Source organism: Sorex araneus, chromosome 11, assembly GCF_027595985.1.
Source record: "Sorex araneus isolate mSorAra2 chromosome 11, mSorAra2.pri, whole genome shotgun sequence".
NCBI classification, from domain to species: Eukaryota; Metazoa; Chordata; class Mammalia; order Eulipotyphla; family Soricidae; genus Sorex; species Sorex araneus.
The window spans coordinates 10,056,498-10,077,522 of NC_073312.1; the positions used below are offsets into that span (position 1 = coordinate 10,056,498).

At 43.2% G+C, this 21,025-nt stretch overlaps 1 protein-coding gene across 2 annotated transcripts in view; it reads left to right on the forward strand.

The window, feature by feature from the left end:
• The first annotated feature begins 1,960 nt into the window (after positions 1–1,960).
• Positions 1,961–21,025, forward strand: part of PDZD8 (PDZ domain containing 8) — a 65,157-nt gene continuing 46,092 nt past the window's right edge. For both annotated transcript variants that reach the window (XM_055118777.1, XM_055118778.1), the window contains exon 1: positions 1,961–3,119. In XM_055118777.1, the coding sequence (XP_054974752.1) occupies positions 2,233–3,119 (887 nt within the window). In that variant the 5' untranslated portion in view covers positions 1,961–2,232. The remainder of the gene's footprint in view (positions 3,120–21,025) is intronic.

Below are 21,025 nucleotides of genomic sequence, written 5' to 3' on the forward strand. Positions count from 1 at the left end.
ACTGTAAGGAACTTCTCTCTCGCCCTGCCCAACTCCAGTTCCTGAGACATTTACTACAACAGTACATGAGTTAAGGGTAAGGTTTGAGGGAAAAACTAAGAGACTGAAATAGTATCAAAGTGAGACAACAGCCAGGAATAGAATTTAAGAGCCAGAGGTGAGTGACCACAAAGACAGAAGCTCCCCAGAGCATCCAGAAATCCTGCCAAGACATTGGACTCTCAAGGATGTGCAACGGTGGGTGAGCCTGGTTCTCCAGCTAGCACCTCCTTACATTTTCATAATCAAGGAGCCGTTCTGACCTCTCCAGAGACGGGCCTGGGCCCAGGCTCAGGACCTGTCCCAGCTGGTCAACATGGGGGCAGAACTCTGCATTTGGTCTAGAACCATCCTACTGAAGGCAATCACTGGCTGGCAGATCTCTGAGGTTCAGAGAGGAGGCCTGACTTAATCCCTGAAGACCAGCCAGAACGGGCCTGACTAAGTCTGGACCACTAAGGTATGGAACAGCTGGTCCTCATAAGGCTTGAGGTAGAACTGCTCTGACAGCTAAAGTGGGCTGGTGAACATCAATTTTTACCAAGTTACACCAAGAAGCCAAAAGGAAAGGACAATGTTTTGGGCATCCTGGCTCCATGAGCCCTGGAGCCAGATTCCCTTACATCTTTTTTCTTTTCTTTTTGGTTTTGGGGCCGTATCTGGCGATGCTCAAGAGTTACACCTGACACTGTTCAGCGGACTATATGGGATGCCAGGGATGGAAGCTGAGTTGGCAGCATGCAAGGCAAGCATCTTACTCCCTGCACTATCTCTCAGGGCCCCCTTATATTTTTTCTGACCCCCCCTTCCCTAGCCCTCTCTCCCAGTGACCCTAAAAACCCTCTCCAACTCAGTGCCATGGTACAGACGAGTTAGGGTTGTGTGCTAGACAAACTCGGTTCTATCCGGTGACCAGAGCTCAAATCTGAAAAATGAGTGGGATCCTTAGATGGGCTAACTGGAGTTGTGTGTGTGGGTTGAGGATGGCGTTGGTTAAGACTTTCACTTTGGGCTGCAGCGGGTCATAACCCAGCGGTGCTCAGTGCTTACTCCTGGTTCTGCAATCAGGGATGGCTCAGAGGGCTGTATGGGAGCCTGCGGGGGCAAATCCTGGTGGCCGTATGCAAGCCCAGACAGAGCTCTGCCCGCTGGACATCCGAGCTGGTGAGCCGGGGTGAGACTGCCTTCACGGCCAGCCTGGCCAGCGAGCCATCCTCTTCACCTCCTGGTCGCCTGACAACTCATCGCCTGCACCTTTCCCGGCCCTGCTCCTCCTTCTCGCTGCCGTCTCGGACAGCAAGCGGCCCCTTGTCGGCCAGTCCGCACCTGGGTCCGGTTTTCGGACGCCCCTTCCCCTCGCCCACCCTCAGGGGGGTTGGCAGACCAGTCTGCGAGGCAGCTGTCCCCAAGCCCAGGGAGTCTCACTCACCGCGGCCCGGCCACCGCGGGGGGTCGCGGGGGGTCGCGGGGGGCGAGCACTGCCCTCCACCGCCGCAGAGCTAACAGACAGGGCGGGCGGCCAATGACGCGGACCGGCGCCCTCCCCACATAACGGGAAGCCCGCGATCAGGACTGGGCCACGCCTTCCGCGCCCGGCCGCCTCCTCCCCCTGCGGCCCCGAGCCCCGGGAATCCACTCTGGCCGCGCCCCCTCGCCCCCCTCCCCCGGCCTCCCGAGGGACAGCCACGTGGCCCGCCGGGGGCCCACACCGTGGACGCGGGCTCGCGGGGCGGCAAGTGCGCTCAGAGGTGAGCAGGGAAGCGCGCTCGCGCGCCCAGGCTTCCAGGCGACGTCGGCGGGAGCGAGGACGCTTCTGACGTCACTCGAGGCTCGTCCAATGAGCGGCGGCCAGAGCGGTCCCGGCCCGCCCCCTCCCGCCCCCGCCCCCCGCCCCCCGCCCCCCTCCACCGCCGCCGCCGCCGCCGCCGCCGCCAGCAGAGCGGCTGCCTGAGGGAGCGTCTGAGGAGCCGCGGGCCGGTGCGGGCTCGGGCGCCGCCGAACCGCCCCGGCCGGAGCCGCCGGCCTCGTCCCCAGGGAGCCGCGTCGCCCCAAAGCCCGCCGCCCGATGTCCTCAAGATGGAGGCTACGGGGGAGACGGCGTGAAGAAAGCGGCGCCGCGGGCGCGGGCTCCGGCGTCCGGGGGTCCCGGGCGGCGGCGGCGGCGGCGGCGGCGGCAGCGGCAGCGGCGGCGGGATGGGGCTGCTGCTCCTGATCGTGGCGTCGGCCGTGCTGGGCGCCTTCCTCACGCTCCTCACGCAGTTCCTGCTGCTGTACCGCCGCCAGCCCGAGCCGCCGCCGGACGAGGCCGCCCGCGCGGCCGACGCCTTCCGCTACCTCAGGCCGGTGCCGGGCCTGGCCCTGCGCGACTATCTCTATGGCGGCGGCGGCGGCGGCGAGGAGGCGGCAGCGGCGGCGTCCGGCGGGGCCCCCGAGGGCGGCGCCGGCGCGCCCCCGGCCCCCGAGCCCCCCGCGCCGCCGACGCGCGAGACGTGCTACTTCCTCAACGCCACCATCCTGTTCCTGTTCCGGGAGCTGCGGGACACGGCGCTGGCCCGCCGCTGGGTCACCAAGAAGATCAAGGTGGAGTTCGAGGAGCTGCTGCAGACCAAGACGGCGGGCCGGCTGCTCGAGGGCCTGAGCCTGCGCGACGTGTTCCTGGGCGAGGCGGTGCCCTTCATCAAGACCGTGCGCCTGCTGCGGCCCGTGGCGCCGGCGGGCGAGCCCGCGGCCAGCGCCGACGCCGCCGACGCGCCGCCCGCCGCCTCGCCCGAGGAGCTGGCCTTCGAGGCGGACGTGGAGTACCACGGCGGCTTCCACCTGGCCATCGACGTGGACCTGGTGTTCGGCAAGTCGGCCTACCTGTTCGTCAAGCTGTCGCGCGTCGTGGGCCGCCTGCGCTTCGTGCTCACGCGCGTGCCCTTCACCCACTGGTGGTTCTCCTTCGTGGAGGAGCCGCTCATCGACTTCGAGGTGCGCTCGCAGTTCGAGGGCCGCCCCATGCCGCAGCTCACGTCCATCATCGTCAACCAGCTCAAGAAGATCGTCAAGCGCAAGCACACGCTGCCCAGTTACAAGATCAGGTGCGGGGCCGACCCCCCCCCCCCGCAGCCCCCACCCCCCGCCGCTGGCCGTGCGGGGCGCGGGTGCCGGCCTCTCTGCGGGGAGCCCCGCGGGGCAGCGTGCCTCCGCCCCCCCTCCCCTGCAGCCGGCCCCCAGGAGGGGGCTCTCGGGTCGCCCCCATCCCCCCCACGGAGGGCAGCGTGGCCTGGGCTCAGGGTGGGACGGGGACCCCCGGTGTCCGGCTGGAAGCCCGGGCGAGTGGCGCCCGGCGTTTTGGGGGCGTTGCGGTTTGCAGGGTTGTTGAGCGAAGTTTCGGGGCCGGGCGGGTGCCCCGGGCGGAGAAAGGGGCTTTCCCCGCGCCACCTGCATGCAAAGCGCTCGGGAGCCGCTGCTGGGAGGCCCCTCGCGGGGAGTTGCAGGGGCCCAGGCCGGACACTGCCCCTCCGGAGTGGACTCCGTGAAGCGCTGCACCGCCGCGCCTGAAATCACCCCGCAGGGAGTATTTATTAAACAGGCGCTCCGTGGGTTCCGCGTCTGTGTCCAAACGCAGAGCTGACAAGGTGTTGCAAGCAGGAGACCTGGCGACTGTAACTAGGCTGGGAAGCCCACCTGCCCAGGAGGCTGTGTGGGGTGGGAGGGAACCCGGGGACCTGGGTGCAGGGAAGGACTTCGGTGTCTGAAACTCGGTCACCCACAGCGTTGTAAATCCTGGCGACTTGATTTGAAAACAGTTTTTGGCATCTTTCTTAATCTTTTGATTTTTCACTTTTTTAAGTTTCTCCGGTATCTCTTGTGGCCTAGTTTTCTGTAGCTTGCTATTTACAAACTTTAGCTTTTGATAAGAGAAGTGGAAAGGGCAAAGTGCAGGGCTAGAGCTTCTCCATCATCTTTGGTCTGGGAAGGCGTGTTGTTGAAGTAGAATAGAAATGCTGCAAACTTTGAGTTTCTCCGAAAACTTTTTTTCCCCCCCTAGTGGTGTCAGGGATGAAACCTGGGGTCTCACACAGGCCAGGGCAAGGTGCTCTTCACCTACCCCAAATCTCGGAATTTTAAATTTTGCTTTCTCCTTTTTGTGTTCATTAAAATGTTTGACCCTTTGGGGTTTTGTTCTTTATATAAAAGTATGTCAGTGATGTAGTCGCTTTAATTCAGTGGAAGTTGCATATTATTTCCTTCCTGTTTTGAGCATAGGTGACCCAGATAATCCAGAAATATTTCATGTTTGAGTTAGATTATAGACTTGAATATGTGGCACATTTATTGTTTTGTGTAGCCTAATAGCAGATTGACAGCTTGAAACTGTCAAGTGGCAGGAGACATTTCCTTAATAATGGACGTAACTTCCCTAAATTGGTGGACGGTGAACTGGTTGGTGGCAGTATTTATTTTGTGTTTTGTGCATTAGGACCTACTTTATGAAACCTATAAACTGGAGTTTAAGTGACTAAATTATAAATGAGTTGTACTGTTGAAGCAGTGAAATGTTTATTTATAGCAGTGTGTTGCTAAGAAAGTCTTGAGAAAAAGTTGTTACAGATTTTGCTATTCTATCACAATTTCAATACCTATATTTTTCTAGGTAAACTTTATATAGCAATTATTTTGGGGTTATTTGCAGAATAGCCAGTTGCAGTGAAATTACATACACTTTTTTGAGTTTTTCTTAGTGTAGACTTGGAAGTCATTAAATCTGAAGGTGTAATTAGCACCATTAATGAGTTTATTGTTTTGAAGGAAATACTATTTTGTAGCATTTTGGGATCACTAAAATACAACAAAACTGCTTTTAATTTACTATCTCTGAAGGGATACATAGCATGAGTTTGGTTATATATTTTTAAAAGTTTTAGTCCTTAAATATTATCACTTTAAAAATGTACACACCTTAACTGTGCGTATTTGAAGGCATTTCAGTGGTTACTCCAGGATGTCTCCCTAAGTCTGCCATCATTTATTGTGTAACCTGTGATGTGTTTTATCGTTGTTCTGGGTATTGATGCTTCAATACTGAGCAGTCTCAGTCTTTTTGTCACTTACAGTCTAGTGAAAATGGAATTCGTTATACTTAATACAATTTAAACTAGGTTGTGATTGATGAGGTTGAAATAAGTAGGAAGCTAATTTTAGTGAAAGAAAATAATAGAAGTGTGAGGATGAAAAAGGGCTATTTCAAAAAGTGTTGCTTTCTCTTGTATGTGCAGTTGTTCTGCCAGAAGTGTTTTTAAACTACCAGTGTTAGGGAAATGATTAGTATTTTTCTGTTTTTTTTTTTTTCTTTTTGGGTCATACCCAGCGATGCTCAGGGATTACTCCTGGCTCTGCACTCAGGAATTACTCTTGGCGGTGCTTGGGGGACCCTATGGGATAACGGGGATTGAACCCGGGTCGGCCGTGTGTAAAGCAAACACTCTACCCACTGTACTGTCGCTCCAGCCCTAGGAAGTGATTAGTATTTTTGCAAGAAAATGAGTCTAAGTACACTTAAGACGTGTCACAATTCTCTAAATGAGACTAAAAGTAACTAGTGTTACTCCTCCTTGATAAATGAATGTGTAGTGTTCAGTACTGCATTAACAAGTGTAGTTAAATAACTTGCTTAAAGTCTAGTTTTTGAGTTTACCACTAGCTCAGTTTTTGAGCTCGTGAACTCTGTCACTGTCATCCCGTTGCTCATCGATTTGTTCGAGCGGGCACCAGTAACGTCTCTCATTGAGAGACTTCTTGTTACTGTTTTTGGCATATCCAATACGCACGGGTAGCTTGCCAGGTGCTGCCGTGCGGGCTTGATACTCTCAGTAGCTTGCCGGGCTCTCCGAGAAGGGGCAGAGGAATCGAACTTGGGTTGGCCAAGTGAAAGGCGAAAGCCCAACTGCTGTGCTATCGCTCCAGCCCTAGCTCTAATAAAAAACAAAGCTGAGTTTAAAAAACTACCACGTTCAAAAAAGGAAAAACATAAAATCCTACCGTGTTCTTAAGTTTTTTGTTTTTTTTAAAATTTATTTGCTTTTTCTGCCATGTATGGTGATGCTCAGTGCTTGACTCCTGGAACTGTGCTAGGGATCAAACAGGGACGGCTATGTGTAAGTCAAGTCTTAATCCCTGTACTATTTATCAGGCCTCTGTTCTTAAGTGTGCCATCAATACAATACAAATTTGAAATTCAGTAATTTTAAATTTACTGAAAACTGAGAAGAGTATGACTATAAAATTTATATTTTCTTTTTAAGGCTGGGGGGATGGAGGCAGGTAGAGGGGTAAGGAATAGGGTTCTTGGGAGAGTGGGGATGGAGTGTGGTTGGGAAGTTCCTCCCAGCCATTCTTTTGTTGTTGTTTGGGGGCCACACCAGTGATACTCAGGCATTACTCCTAGCTCTGCACTCAGGAACCACTCCTGATGGGAATTGGAGACCAGTCAGGGTGTTGGGGGTTGAACCCGGGTTGGCTTTCTGTAAGGCAAATGCCCCACCTGCTGTATTATTGCTCTGGCCCCCTCCCAAGCCATTCCTGGTCTACTGAGCCAGGATTCAGTGCTCTGACCAAGGAGGTGGTACTGCTCTGGCCCCGTGCTGCTGAGGATTCACTCTGGTCACTCCATTGTGCTTCTAGATCTCCAGGGCTGCACCCAGCAATGTTCTGGGAACTCAGTGGTCTCTGTGTGTCAGGAATCAAACCCTGGTCTGCTGCATGTGCTGTTATAGTGCCTTAACCCATGTACTACTATCTTTCGGGCCCTCTCCGCTTCCCCTTAAATGAAAATTTTTATAGAGCATTCAAAAAATATATATTATTGGGGCCTGAGATAATACAGTGAGTAGAACGCTTGCCTTGCACACGGTCAACCTGGCTCTGATCCCTGACATCCATGTGGTCCCCCAAGCACCACCAGAAGTAATTCCTGAGTGCAGTGAGGAGTAACTCCTGAACATCGCCAGGTGTGGCCTCCAAACCAAACAATTTATTGTAGATAAGGCTTTACAGAGGTGTTGATGCTAATGTTCTTGGTGTATACAGTTACATTACCAGAGTGACCTAGAACCCACCCCTACCCCCACCCACCATTATACTGTAGCTTTATAGCATGATTCATTTATTTAGTTTTTGTTGGTTTGGTTTTTGTGCTCCATGCTGACTCCTAGTTCTGCATCATGAATCACTGCTGGTGGATTTGAGGGATAATAAGGGGTGTGGGGGATCAAACCCCAGTTGGTTGCATGCAAGGCAAGCACCTTACTTCGAAATCTCTCTGCACCTTTTTATAGTATAATTTAAAATCTAGAAATGTGATACTTCCCAACTTTTTTTTTTTTTTTTTTTTTTTTTGCTTTTTGGGTCACACCTGGCGATGCACAGGGGTTACTCCTGGCTCTGGACTCAGGAATCACTCCTGGCGGTGCTCAGGGGACCATATGGGATGCTGGGAATCGAACTCGGGTCGACCGAGTGCAAGGCAAACGCCCTACCCGTTGTGCTATCGCTCCAGCCCCCCAACTTTTTTTTTTCTCAGAATGGCTTTGAGGAGATTTTTGGTTTCATAGACATTTTCTTTGTGATTAGTCTAAATCCTTGAAAAATGTGATTGGAATTTTGACGGAAATTGCATTGAATCTGTATAATACATACTACAGAGTATCCTTTTAAGGTTTAATCAGAAAGTTATATCTTTGGATGCCACTTCACAAGCTTTTTTTTTTTTAAACTGAATTTGTTTACAAACAGAAGATCTTGCTAGTTTATCCATTTTTGCCATTCAGAACTTAAAGCACAGAAGCAGTATATTACAGTCTTTTCTGATCATATTCCTCTTCCTACCTTGTTCCCTTCCTGTGGCCTCCCTGTCTTTGAGATTGGCCTCCTGATCTCATGCTGTGGCCCCCATTTAATGTGATTTTTTTCACTTGTGACTCGCAGGTAGCCATATGGTCCTCATTCGAGGAATGCTGCTCTAAAACGTTAAAGAAAATTTTTATTGAGTCCTTTGGTGTGTTTAATTCTTACATAGCAAAAATATCTTGCCAGTTAGCATTGTTGTCACTTCTTCCTCCTTGATTTATATATATTTTTTTATGTTCATAAAGTGAAATGCCCTGTCAGGCTTGCCAGTTCCTGGTATTTTACCTAGAGTTGTGAAGCAACATGGGTTAAGGATCCTAATTCAGCCACCTCAGTATTGTTTGGATTTTCAAAGAATGTGTACTTTAAAATAATAAAAAGGTTGTGGGGTTGTTTTTTTTTGGTGGTGCCTTACTCAAACTCAGGATTTCACACCTCAAGGCAAGTTTCTCCCACTGAGCTAAACCCCTGGACCTCCCCACTTTCAAAAGTAAAACAGTAAAATAGTAGTATAGACCTAAAGTCAACCCAAAATTGAGTCTTTGAGAGAGAAAGTTTACCACTAATATTTTCACTTCCTGGGGAATCCTTCTTTCACAGAAACTTTGAAGAATAAGAGGATCAGGACTTGAGAATCAAACAGTGAAGTTTTTAGTCAATGCTCTGTTCTTAGAGTAGTAAAGCTGTGTGGTTAGCGCTGGTTGCATAGTATTAGGGACCAAATTCAGTTTGCAGATATATGTTATTTGGGCTGCACATCACTTTGCTTGTTAATTGTTTTGCATAGTAAGAATTTTTGGCTTCTCAGAATAAACTGTTGCACCAGTGGACTGGAGCAGTGATACAAGGAAGGGCACTGGCCTCGAGTGTGGCCAAGCTGGACTTGATCTTTGGCTCTCCACATGTTCCCCAGGCCCACTGGGACAGATCTCCTGAGGGCGCGAGTCAGAAATTTTGTGTGTCCTTAAGCATGAAAATGGAAAGAATATTAGTTACTATGTTGTGTACTAACTGAGAAGGCCTGGGATAAAGCCTATGCCTTACATGTGTGAGAGATTGTAGGTTGAGGCCCCAGTACCTGTCATTGCTGAGGGATTACTCCTGGCTCTGTGCTCAGGGATCATTTCTGGCGGGACTTGGGGAACCATACAGGGGACCTAGAGATTGATCCCAGGTCAGGTGCATATCTTTCTGGCCCCTGTCAAGAATTTTTTTTAAAAAAAATCATTACTTCTTAAATTTTACTTTAGGCACCATGGTTTCAGAAAAAATTTTCAATTCCTTGAATTATCTTCCCCTTTATAGTATATGTTATTAAGTAGATAGTGACTATAGGTAAACTGCTTGCCATAAACTACTGTTCATAATGTGGGGATATGGTTCAGGCAATAAAATAAATAAAAGAATAATTAAAGCTCAGTATAAGGGCATTTGGATATATTTAAGATCTTGAGGTGATGAGAAGGATGTAAGGTCAGTATTCTTGCTAAGGCAGTTACCTGTGTGTTGTATATTTTGTGACTTTTAAATTCCTACAGGCACCTAAGTATACCCCAGTTTAATTTTAACTTCTTGCTTCAGGGTTTTCTTAGGCTGCCTTGAATTATTGGTGGAAAATAATGGATTACTTAAGTAAATTTCTGTTGTAAATATATATATATTGAAGAGAGAAGAGTAAATTTTTTTTTTATTGAATCACAGTGAGCTACACAGTTACAAAGTTGTTCATAATTGGGTTTCAGTCATATACCAGTATATATTTCCCACCATCAATGTCCCCAGTTTCCTTCTCTTCCCTCCACCCCCACCCCCGCACCTGCCTCTATGTCTGGCACTTATAGCCCCCCTCTGTAATTTTGGATAGACTTTTATATTATAATCAGTAATATACTGTTTTATTGGCAATTTGGGAATATTTCCAATTTGTTCCTGGAAGTAAACAAAGTGGATCATTATAGATTATATTGGAGGAGCATACCTTATCACACACTAATAGTTTACAGGTAATACTAATGGTGTATTGGATGAGACAGAGACAAGGATAATAAAATCAGTTCGATAACAATATGCTAGGGTCTACACTTGTTATCTCACGTGATAGTTAAAACTGTTGGCTGGAGAGATAGTACAGCAGGTAGAACTCTTGGCTTGCACACAGCCAACCTGGTTCACGAACTGGCATCACATATGGTTCCCTGAGCCCTGCCACGAATTGATCCCTTAGCACAGAACCAGCAGTAAGCTCTGAGCACAGCCAGGTGTGGCACACAAACCGAAAAAACCAAAACTGTGAAAGAAGTTGGCATCTAATTTTTACAACTTGTGGAATCTTAAGAGGCAAAATTCTAAAAAAAAGTGTGGGGGAGTGGGTAGGAGCAGTGGGTGAGTGGAAGTGTTCAGGACTCCAGATTCCTTGTATTATTTTGCAGGAATAAACAGTTGAACTATTATTGTAGCCTAGTAATTTGCAAACTAATTAGTAGTCTGCCCAATTAGTTAGTGATTTCACTTTTGGATTGGAGAGATAGTACAGGGGTCAAGATGCTTGCCTTGCAGACAGCCAACCCCAAATCTGTCACTGGTACCTCTAGAATAACCCCTGCACACTGCTGGGGTGTGACCCCAAAACAAAATAAGGAAGGAAGGAATTTTTAAAGCCCATACCCACATTGCTTGGGCGTCACTCCCAGTAATGCTCAGGCCGTCGTGTGATGGTGGAAATTGAAGCCAGGGCTCCTACATGCAGAGCATGCACTCCGACCTGCAAGCTGTCTTTCCTGCCCTGTTTCTATGTTTTTAAATTGATATGACCGTTCACACCTACAAATTCTAAAATAGTGCCAGGAAAGGTTTACTAATCTCTGTTCCAAATTCTTTAAACGCAAAAATCCCTAAAAACAGGAAGTATGCTGACCATGTGCATTGCATGTCGGAGTCCTGGGCTAGATCCCTGTCACTGCATGATACTCCAAGCACACTGGGAGTAACCCGTAAGCACTGCTGCTTGTGGCCCCAAACAAAAAATAGAACAAATATATAGCAAGGTGCTGTTTCGGTGCTGGGGGCCTCCTATCAATACTCAGCCAACTGGGCTATAGCAGTTCAGTGGCAGGTCCTGGGAAAGCTGAGCTGCCTAGCCACTACAATACCTGAGGATCACCAGGGCAGGCAGGGTGTGCTCTGGTCCTCCAGAGCTAGGAGGGTCTTATTGTCTCTTTGGAAAGCTAATAAAAACTGTTGAATGTACCCTGCAGAAAATTGCATGAATAAAGTCTTAGATCATTATGAAATTAATAGGGTCCTGGAAACTCTCTAGAGTTCTTAAATTCTAGGTAGAGTAGTAAATACAAAAAAATACAAGTTTATTCCCATTAGTACAACTAAAATTTACATGCTGAACTAAAATTAAGCAGTTAATTATTTTGCTGGCCTTATTAAAACGTGTATACAGGATTTGTGCGGCACAGGCATTTAAAAATGCTGGGAGAGGGGGTAGCCCTCTCCCTATCCAAGAAACTAGATCCTATCTATTTTTTTTTCTGTAATAAAATTTTCTATGGCAGGCTGATACATTTTGAATCTGTTCAATAAGAATATCTTTTAACATTTCAAGGTCGAGTGTCTACCACTAACCACCTTTCTTGAGAAATTAAATATTCATGCAGCATTTCTTCCTCCATTTTCTGAAACAGAAAACAGGTGCTGTTAAATCCTGTGTTTATTCCTGAGAGTCTCAGGGTCTACAGGACTCCAAATTTGGCATGGAATCAGAGAGCACATTCCCTTTATTACAGAGTCCTAAAGCGAGTACCTGGTCATTAGCAGAATGTTTTATTGGTTTTTACAAAGTAATGTCAAATCTCTCTTACCTAAGACTAGCATAAAACCTGGTCATTAGCAGAATGGTTTATTGGTTTTTACAGAGTAATGTCAAATCTCTCTTACCTAAGACTAGCATAGTGCCACATACTTACTGTATTTATAGAGGAGAAGACGGGGTCTCAGTGTTCATGATTTACCTTCAGGTGTTGAGTGGAGACTGCCAGTACTTTGAAATTTTTTTCATTCTTTGGAGTTGAGCTTAGTTTGTTGATACTAATAGATAGAGCTTTGGAATAATGTGTACCTGACTTCAGCACTGTACTGAGTATGAGACCTCGGACAAAAGGTCCATTCCTCCAGTAGTCTTGGTTTCTATATCTGCGAAATAGAAATGCAGGTAAGAGCTAGTTGAAGATCATAAATGTCACATATATGATGCATGGTGGGTAAATGGTCTATCTGCACTTTAGTAATTGAATGTATACACTTATTGATTATCTTACAGATGCCAGACAATTTTGCTAGAGATGTCAGACATGTGCTCAGGGTTACCTTAAAACTTTCCCTTTCAAATAAGTGGTAAGCTCATTGTAAAAATTCAGTTTGAAAATAGATGGCACATTGGAGATAGCTCAAAGGATATAGAGTGTATGTCTGATGGATATAGAGTGTATGTCTTATACAAGGCCTGAGTTTAATCCCGGACAACACACAGCCCTTTGGCACCACTAGGTGTGGCCCTAGTGACTCCTTTGTCCTTCACCAGTAGGCCCAAGCATCTAGTCGGCAGGCCTGCGTGGCTGGCCTACTGTTGTTTAGAGTCGCTCCTAGGTGCCTCAGTGCAGCTGGGGGGCCGGTCCCCAGTCCTCAAAAAGAAGAAAAAAGAAAATATACAAAATATCAAAGTAACAAATCTATAATAATTTTTTTAAAAAACTAAATTTGGAGGCTTTTTAGTATTTTTAAATATTTTTAAATACTTTTAAAATATTTTAAAAAGTTCTAGTGTTTTATGTTATTTATTAAGAACAAGACCATAGTTGGTACACCATTGTAAGCATTTTGGGTTGGTTTTTTTTTTTTTTAAGCTTACTGTAGCACTGTAGCTTCTGTTTTTTAAAATATACCCAATGTATTTAACAGGTGCTTAGAATTACATTGATTTGAATAGCTTCACTTAGCTAATTTCTTATTAATATTTATTTTAATTTCTCACTAGCTTAAATAAGTGGTACATAAATATTCTACTACATCTCTTTTACAACTGCTAGGTTTTTATTTTTGATGTTTTTGTGGTTGGCTTTTTGGTCTTTTTTTTCTAAACGCTCATATAGAAGAATATAGTTAAAAATGTACTTATGCTTTTCTTTTAAATTTCATACTCAGTCTTCAGTTTGAAATCTCCCATCTAATTCTAGGCTCAAACACCTATGTAGAAGTCTTTTATATACTCAAGTGCTAGCATATTTTTTCTCTTCTTCATGTCTTCTCTTCTAATAATGAGTACCAGGAATGTCATTTGTTACTAAAGCACTGTCCTTTATGTTTGAGACCCTGAATTCAATCTTGGCACTGCATAAAAACAAAAGAAATTGTATGATGAAGGTAATACAAATGTGACACTAAATTAAATTACATTTTTAAAATTTAATTTTATTTTTATAAAGTTTACAGTGATTTACTACATTCAATATTCCCACTAATCCCACTATCCATTACCCAATTTTCCCAACCACCACCCAAGCCTATCCCAATAGCATGTCCTTACTGATTTTTTTTGTATTGTTATGATTAATTTGCTAAAACTTATCAAAAAAGATTTAAAAGAAAAACTTAAAAGAAAATTTGTGAGGACTGTTGTATCTCACCCTGGAGCCATTGTATAAGAAATTACTAACATGTTATTACAGGTTAAGCCTTGTGTGTTAATATCTTAATCAAAATTGTTGCTTTCTACTTTACATCCCACCCAATGTGGTATGCTATTCTTGGTGTATCAGCGGTGTAGTGTATGAGATGTTGCTCCACGAATTCTAAAATTTTGATGGGGTGACACAGCTGGAGTTAAATTTTTAACTGGATGGTGGTGACTTTGGGGTCTAGAAGCATCTCTGCAGCTTGCTGATCTCTTTAAAGATTTCTTTCCGAGTCTCTGGGTCATGGCTGGTTAATGAGCTTATGTGACATTTATGGTATGACTGCCTCAGAAAGGAGGGGAGGATGGGGGAGGTCGCCCATCCCCCACTCCGTCAGAACCTGGAGATTTTCATCATAAAACTCCATACCAGAGCTTTTCAACAGAGATTCCTGAGTGAGGTTCTAACTAGCCTGTGGAGTCCAGACCCTGGCAGAGGGTCTGAAGGAATCTCTCTAAATAGCGTTTTTTAAGCTTAATAAAAGTTTCACAAATTTAATAAAAGTTTGACATGGACATCCCTCCAGGCAGTATGGACTGATTCATTGACTTAGTCCCCTTTCTACTGCTGACCTTAACTCTTCCTGTCTTCTAGTCTGTTTTCACCTCTTGGCTCTTAACTGTTCTTGCTCACAGTTAAGAATGTTTTTATTCCAAGGCTTTCACTAATCTTCAGTAATGTTTTTCCATCATTCCATCATTTTTCAGTGGCTTACTTACATCTTTTAGCTATCTTTTACCAGAAAAAATTCATTAGTTCTATAAATGCTGATTCCCTGCTCCCATTTTTTGCACAAACTTTTTATTGATGTGTAATGTTATATATACAAAACCTGCCTACATACTTAGTGTATGACTTAATGTATTTTTACAAAATGAACTCAGCCATGTAAACTGAAGTGCTGGGATTCTAAACTGAGTTTGTCTAAAAAATATATTTTTGGACTTATTAAACTGTGTAAAACATAAACTTTTTAATTTAAAGATTGCAAGTTGTCACCATAAAAATACGTATATGATTATGGGTATTCAAATTGTGAAATCAGTATTGAAGAGGGAGGAATCACAGACAAATTCTGTATCTCTCTGAATTTTGCTGATTGAGGTCTCTGGCCATTAGTACTACCTTAAGGTCTGTTTGTACCTCTTTCTTTCTCTCTCAGTTTTGCTGATTGAGGTCATTTGTACTACCTCAGGGTCTTTCTTGCACTTTTTGTATACCATCTCTCCTCTCAGTCCATCACTCAAACATAAAACAAAGAACTGTTTGCAATCTCCTGACACTAGGGAAACTTTGGTTTTTAAATTTCACATTCTTCATAAAGGTCTGTTTTGATAAACTGTAGATTGTATTTTCTTTGGCCTGGTAATTATATTACAAAAATAATGAAGGTTTATTTTCATGGGTCTGGGTTCTTAATTACTTATTTTCATGAAATCAGAAAGCTTTAGGACATGTCTCCTGTAATCAGCAGATTGAATATTTATGCCCATGAATTCTTCATGTATTGTTGAGAAAATGGAGGGAGTGGTGGATATGGTGGGTGGAGTACTGAAATGTCTGCTTTGATTTGCATAACTTTGACAAAAGAACTACAAAATTCCCCTTTTCCAGCATAATTAGTTCTATTTGTGCCTTAAAGCAAAAATGCTGTGATTAGCACAATAAAATTAGCTGAATTGATTTTTTTTTTAGTATTACATACTCATTATGTGTGTGGTTTATTGATAAGACATGAGTAAGTATTACCTAAGAATAGTTAGAAATGGTGTTTCTCCAGAGGTCTACTAATATCTTATGAGTATAATCTGCATTATAAGTGATTTCTGATTTTGCTATAAAATCTTAATATCCAGATAGTTTAGTAGCTGGTTACAAGAATATTTTGAAAAGCAACTGTTTGATTCTTAGATATTACATTTTTTGCAAACATCAGTATCTTCAGTACTGTATGAAGTATTTGTATTGTTTGCAAATTTGGTGTCCTTTTCACGAAATAGTCTTTCACATATACTAGATAATACTCATACTCATTACTAAAGATGGTTGTGGTTACCGACTGCAGTCTTGCTACCTTAGTAATTTGGTCAAGAGAGTAAATAATTCAAAGCCTTTTAGTTCCGTGAAATGTGCCTCATGGGAAGTAAAAGTCATTCTAATATAGCTAAATCCATTTTATAATTATTTTGCTAATGCATTAAAAAAACCTTCCCTCACCATTATTATAGTATTTTCTATAATATTTAGAACAAGTGATGTCTGGTTTATTGCCATAGTGGGAAAGGTATTCTTAGTATGTCACTTCAGGTTTTAATCAGGATTAAAATTGCATGCTCTTGACATCAGAGTAATACACTTAAATGTTTGGTTCAAATGAGCATTTGCTCAACCAGCCTCTAGTAATAATTGTGAGGCCTTGGGAATACCTCGTGTGTGTGTGTGTGTGTGTGTGTGTGTGTGTGTGTGTGTGTGTGTGTGTGTTTGTGTGTGTGGAGTCTGCACCTTGGGGTGCTCTGGGTTGATTCTGTCATTGCTGAGATCGTGTGGTGCCATGTCTTGAACCATGCCACACAAAGCATCGCCACAGCCTTTTGAGCCTCTCCCCAGCCCAATGTCTTATGTTCTCAAAGTTTCTCTGGAAGGTAACTCAGCCCCTTGTTATAAAACAGTAGGATTAGACAATAAGAAATATTTTTTCTTTCTTTCTTGTAATTACCACTTACTTGTTATTTAGTGTAGCCTTGGGCAAGATGTGCAACTTATTTTTGAGACTAAATATTGAAATAAAACTCAAAATTTCTAATTTTCTTAGAGAAAGGATTTATGTAAATATAGCATGACACATTTTGCATAGGTCTTTTGTGGAGATTTGCCTCAAATACGCAGATATGAATTATCTTAAAGATTTTCATTTAATAAGCTATTCCACTTTAGGTGAAGTAAAAGCAGAAATAGTAAAATCATTTGTACTTAAGATGATGCTTTGCTACTTTGGATGGGGAAAAAAGAGGAAGCTCTAGAGTTATAACCTTAACTATTAACTTTCTCTTCTCATTTTTTATGTTCAGATCTTTGTTACATCTTCATCTCTGGGATACGAAGTTTGTATGTTTGTGTGTTTAACATATCTGATTGGCTTAAGAAGACCACCCATCCTTCTCTTATATGCTTTATTCTTAGAGAGTAGAGAAGGTAGAAGTTTGCTTTAAGATGATTTTCCCTTCCCGCAACTCCATCCACTAGATCTTAGAAGAGATTTAATTTAATTAGTAAATATTTAATATATTGCAAAGAGAATTAGTTGTAAGAAACAGTCCTTCCATTTATCAAAATACATACGGTGTATTAAAAGTAAGATAACGGATCAGTTTTGAATTTAAGAAGCACTGCTATTTCTGAATATGCTATAGTAATTCCAGTTTCTAGAGTATGTCTGGGTTCCCTTTGGGTCTTTTGCACTCTGATATTGGGAACAGGGATCTCTAAGTCAAAAGTAGCTCCATAATATGACAGAAGGTTATTTGCCTTTTTTTTCACTCTCCTTCTCTTAGAAGTAAGTGTACAGTGGAATTGTGTAGGAGTTATCTGACATCATTCCCGAAACTAATGAAATGTTAGCTGTGTATTTTTATGTTTAAAAGTTTTTTGGGGGCTGGGGGCTGGAGCAATAGCACAGCGGGTAGGGCATTTGCCTTGCACGCGGCCGACCCGGGTTCGAATCCCAGCATCCCATATGGTCCCCCAAGCACCGCCAGGAGTAATTCCTGAGTGCATGAGCCAGGAGTAACCCCTGTGCATCGCCGGGTGTGACCCAAAAACCAAAAGAAAAAGTTTTTTGGGGGATCAGAGAGATAATACAGCAGTAGAGTACTCGCTTTGCAGCTGCTGTATTCAGTCCCCAGAACCCCATCGGCTCCTGAACTAACTGTTCCAGGTAGGGGGATAAAGAGCCACTAGTAAGCACTGAGCACCACTGAGTGTGACCCCCCCCCCAAACAAAAAGAAATAACAAAAAAAAGTTATTTAGAGCTTTAAATACAGGACATGGGTTCCCTGAGCATCACTGGGAAGAGCCCTGAGCACTGCAGGGTATGGCCTCAAAACAGAGTGTTACTTTGGGCCAGGAATATAACTCAGCAGTATAGCACTTGCTTCTGTGGATGTTCTGTGCTCATCACTGGCACCACGAAAAATAAAAAAGAAAGTGTTGTTTTCTTTCTAATGTGGTAAATGTTGGTAACACACCATAAACAGCTCTTTTGAGTCCTTAATTTGAAAAAAGTGTAGTGGTCTTGTGATTAAACTGATAACTGCTTTTCTGACCTAAATTTTGTTTTTATTTTATATAAAAGAGGTATCCCAGTTGTCCCACTTTCTGAGTCAACCTTTTTGCTTTTTTTTTTTTTTTGAGTCACACCTGGCGATGCACAGGGTTTATTCCTGGCTCTGTGCCCAGAAATCATACCTGACAGTGCTCAGGGAACTAAATAGATGTAGGAGATTGTACCCGGATCAGCCGTATGCAGGCAGGTGTCCTACCCGTTATATTATCTCTTCGGCCCCCTGAGGCAGTTTAAGTATAACTTTTTCAGTTGATTTATGGTATTAGATGTACACTTTGGTATTAGGGTATATGGTTAAAGGTATCTGTTGCAGTTTTGATTGTGCCATTTCCTGTGTGATCACAGAATGCCATTTGAATTTGCTTTAGTTTCTTGATATGTAAAATAAGACTTGAAATATCTCCAGTTCCATCTGAGTTGCAACGAATTAATTGCTTTCATTATTCCTTGTGACCGCAGAGTACTCTGTTATGTGTGTGCCACACCTTCATTATCCATCTCACTGCATATTTGGGTTGATTCCATATCTTGTCTATAGTACTAGTGCTGCAATGAACAAAGATGTGCGTTTGTCTTTTAAATGAAAGTTTTGTGTCTTGGGGATATACCCAGTGGAATCACTGGGTCTTATGGAAGCTCTCCTTGTTTTTGAGGAAGCTCCACAGGGGCTGGACTGGACAATATTCCATCAGCAGTTGGATTAGAGATCCTTTTTTTGGCTACCACAACCCAGATTGTTTCTGGTCTTTTTGATAATGCCATTCTCAGAGGTGTGATATGTTATCTCACTATTTTCTTGATTTGGATTTCCCTGATAATAAGTGGTGATGACTTTTTCATATGTCCACTGACAGTTTGTCTGTCTTCTTTGGAGTAGTGTCAGAAACAGGAATTTTTTTGTAGTTTTTCCCCCATCCCCTTTAAAAAAGCTAAGAATTTCATGTTAACTGATCCTCCACTATGGCAAGGAACCTTCACATTGTAGGTTGTGATAAAATAAAAGGTAGATTTATCGGGTAAAGTCAAAAGAATTGCTTTTTGGTCCCTAAGCAACTGATCCTATTTGATACTTTATCTCTGGTGCACAGACTATCAATTTACGTGGACTCATCTTTATCACCAGCTGTTCTATATTGAGGCATATAGCTTCTTGTATCACTCTTTTTGTTCAGTATAGATAAGGCCATTTCATAAGATCATGAGGCAGTTTAGATCTTAATTATTCTGTGCAAATAGGTTGTATAAAAGTGGTGAGTGGGGGAGAGGATAGTTAGGATAGAGAAGGGACCTCTGTGACAGTAATAGTTGGAAACGATCACTCTGGACAAAAATTGAGTGCTGAAAGTAGGTAAAACGATATACATGATGATCTTTCAGTATCTACACTGCAAACTGTAATGCCCCAAAGGAAATAGAACAAGGGAGAAAGGGTGTGTGTGTGTGTGTGTGTGTGTGTGTGAGTGAGTGCTTGCCATAGAGGTGGGGAGGAGGGAAACTGGGGACATTGACAGAAGGAAATGTACAATGGTGAAGGGATGGGTGTTGCAACATTGTATGAGGGAAACCCAATCATGAACAACTTTGTAACTATCTCATAGTGATTTAATTAAAAACAGTTTCTTTTAAAGTGAAGTTTCATATTAGGTTAAAAGTATGTACATAAGGGGCTAGAGCAATAGCACAGCGGGTAGGGCGTTTGTCTTGCACAGGACAGACCTGGGTTTGATTCCCAGCATCCAGTATGGTCCCCCAAGCACTGCCTGGAGTAATTCCTGAGTGCATGAGCCAGGAGTAAACCCTATGCATTGCCCAGTATGACCCAAAAAGCAAAAAAAAAAAAAAAAAGAATATGAAGATTTTTAGTAAAAGTATTCTCCCTCCTCTTTGTTTTCTTTTGGTTTTATATCTGTTGATAACATTTTTCTTCTTAAGAATGCAGAAATTAAAATATTTTCCCCAAGTCTGAACACTGTCAGTGTAGTACACACCAAAGAGTTCCATAAATAGAATAGAAAATTTTCCATGGATTTCATTGTCAGTGTCTTAATGTTTTCAGTTTAATATAATCCTTAGTTATAAAACTTAGTAACAGAAAGATGAAATCTAAGAAAGGTATATTATTGTTCATTTACTTATATTTGCAAGTTGGTATCCTTATAAAAGACTCACTTAAATAAACAAAGTGTGGTGACAAAAATTATGGTCATTGTTCTCTGAAGCCTGAGAAAGACAAATAGCCATTGGTCTGACCATCATACATGGTGAATGCTAAGTCTGAAATAGTTCTTTATGGAAAGAAAGATGTTTTGCTGCTTGATGTGTCATGCAGACTTACTATAATTAAGTAGAAAATGTTTGGTAAGATATATTTCTAGAACACCTCATTACGCCTTTGACATAGTGCATTTATGTGAAATTTCTTACCTAAGCCTTACATAACCTTGTAAGATTGTTGCTAAGTATTATCTTATTTTGCAGAGGAAGAAACTGAGGCTTTAGTATTTGAAGTAATTTAACCCGCCTCAAAGCTAGTAAATTATAGTCAAAATTTAGAGCCAAGTTCTGACTCTTAAACGTATGTGCTTAATACTTAATATTGCTGTATTTGAACAAACTGGAAAATAAATAAAAATAAACCCGAAAGGAAAATCAGAGATGATGGAAATTAAAATTAGTTGTGGATTGCAGCAAAGGGGATGAAGAGTTAGCAATTGGTAAAGAACTAGTCTTAGTCTAAAGAGTAGGGAGACACTTTGAGAGAAGGAAAAGGGGCCTGAATTTTTGGGCCAGAAAAGTATTCTGAAGTTCTGTGAATACTACCTGTTAAATACTCTTGGACCTCCATAATAGTGATATTCTGTCATATATAAATAAGGCTCAAAAAGCTTTAATTTAGTTACTCAAATTGACATTCAGGTCTCTTGAGAAATGCAGAGTTCACATTTATATCATTCAGTTTATTATTTAAGATAAAGGACTTTTTTAATTAAAAAAATTCAGACAGTTTAACAGTAG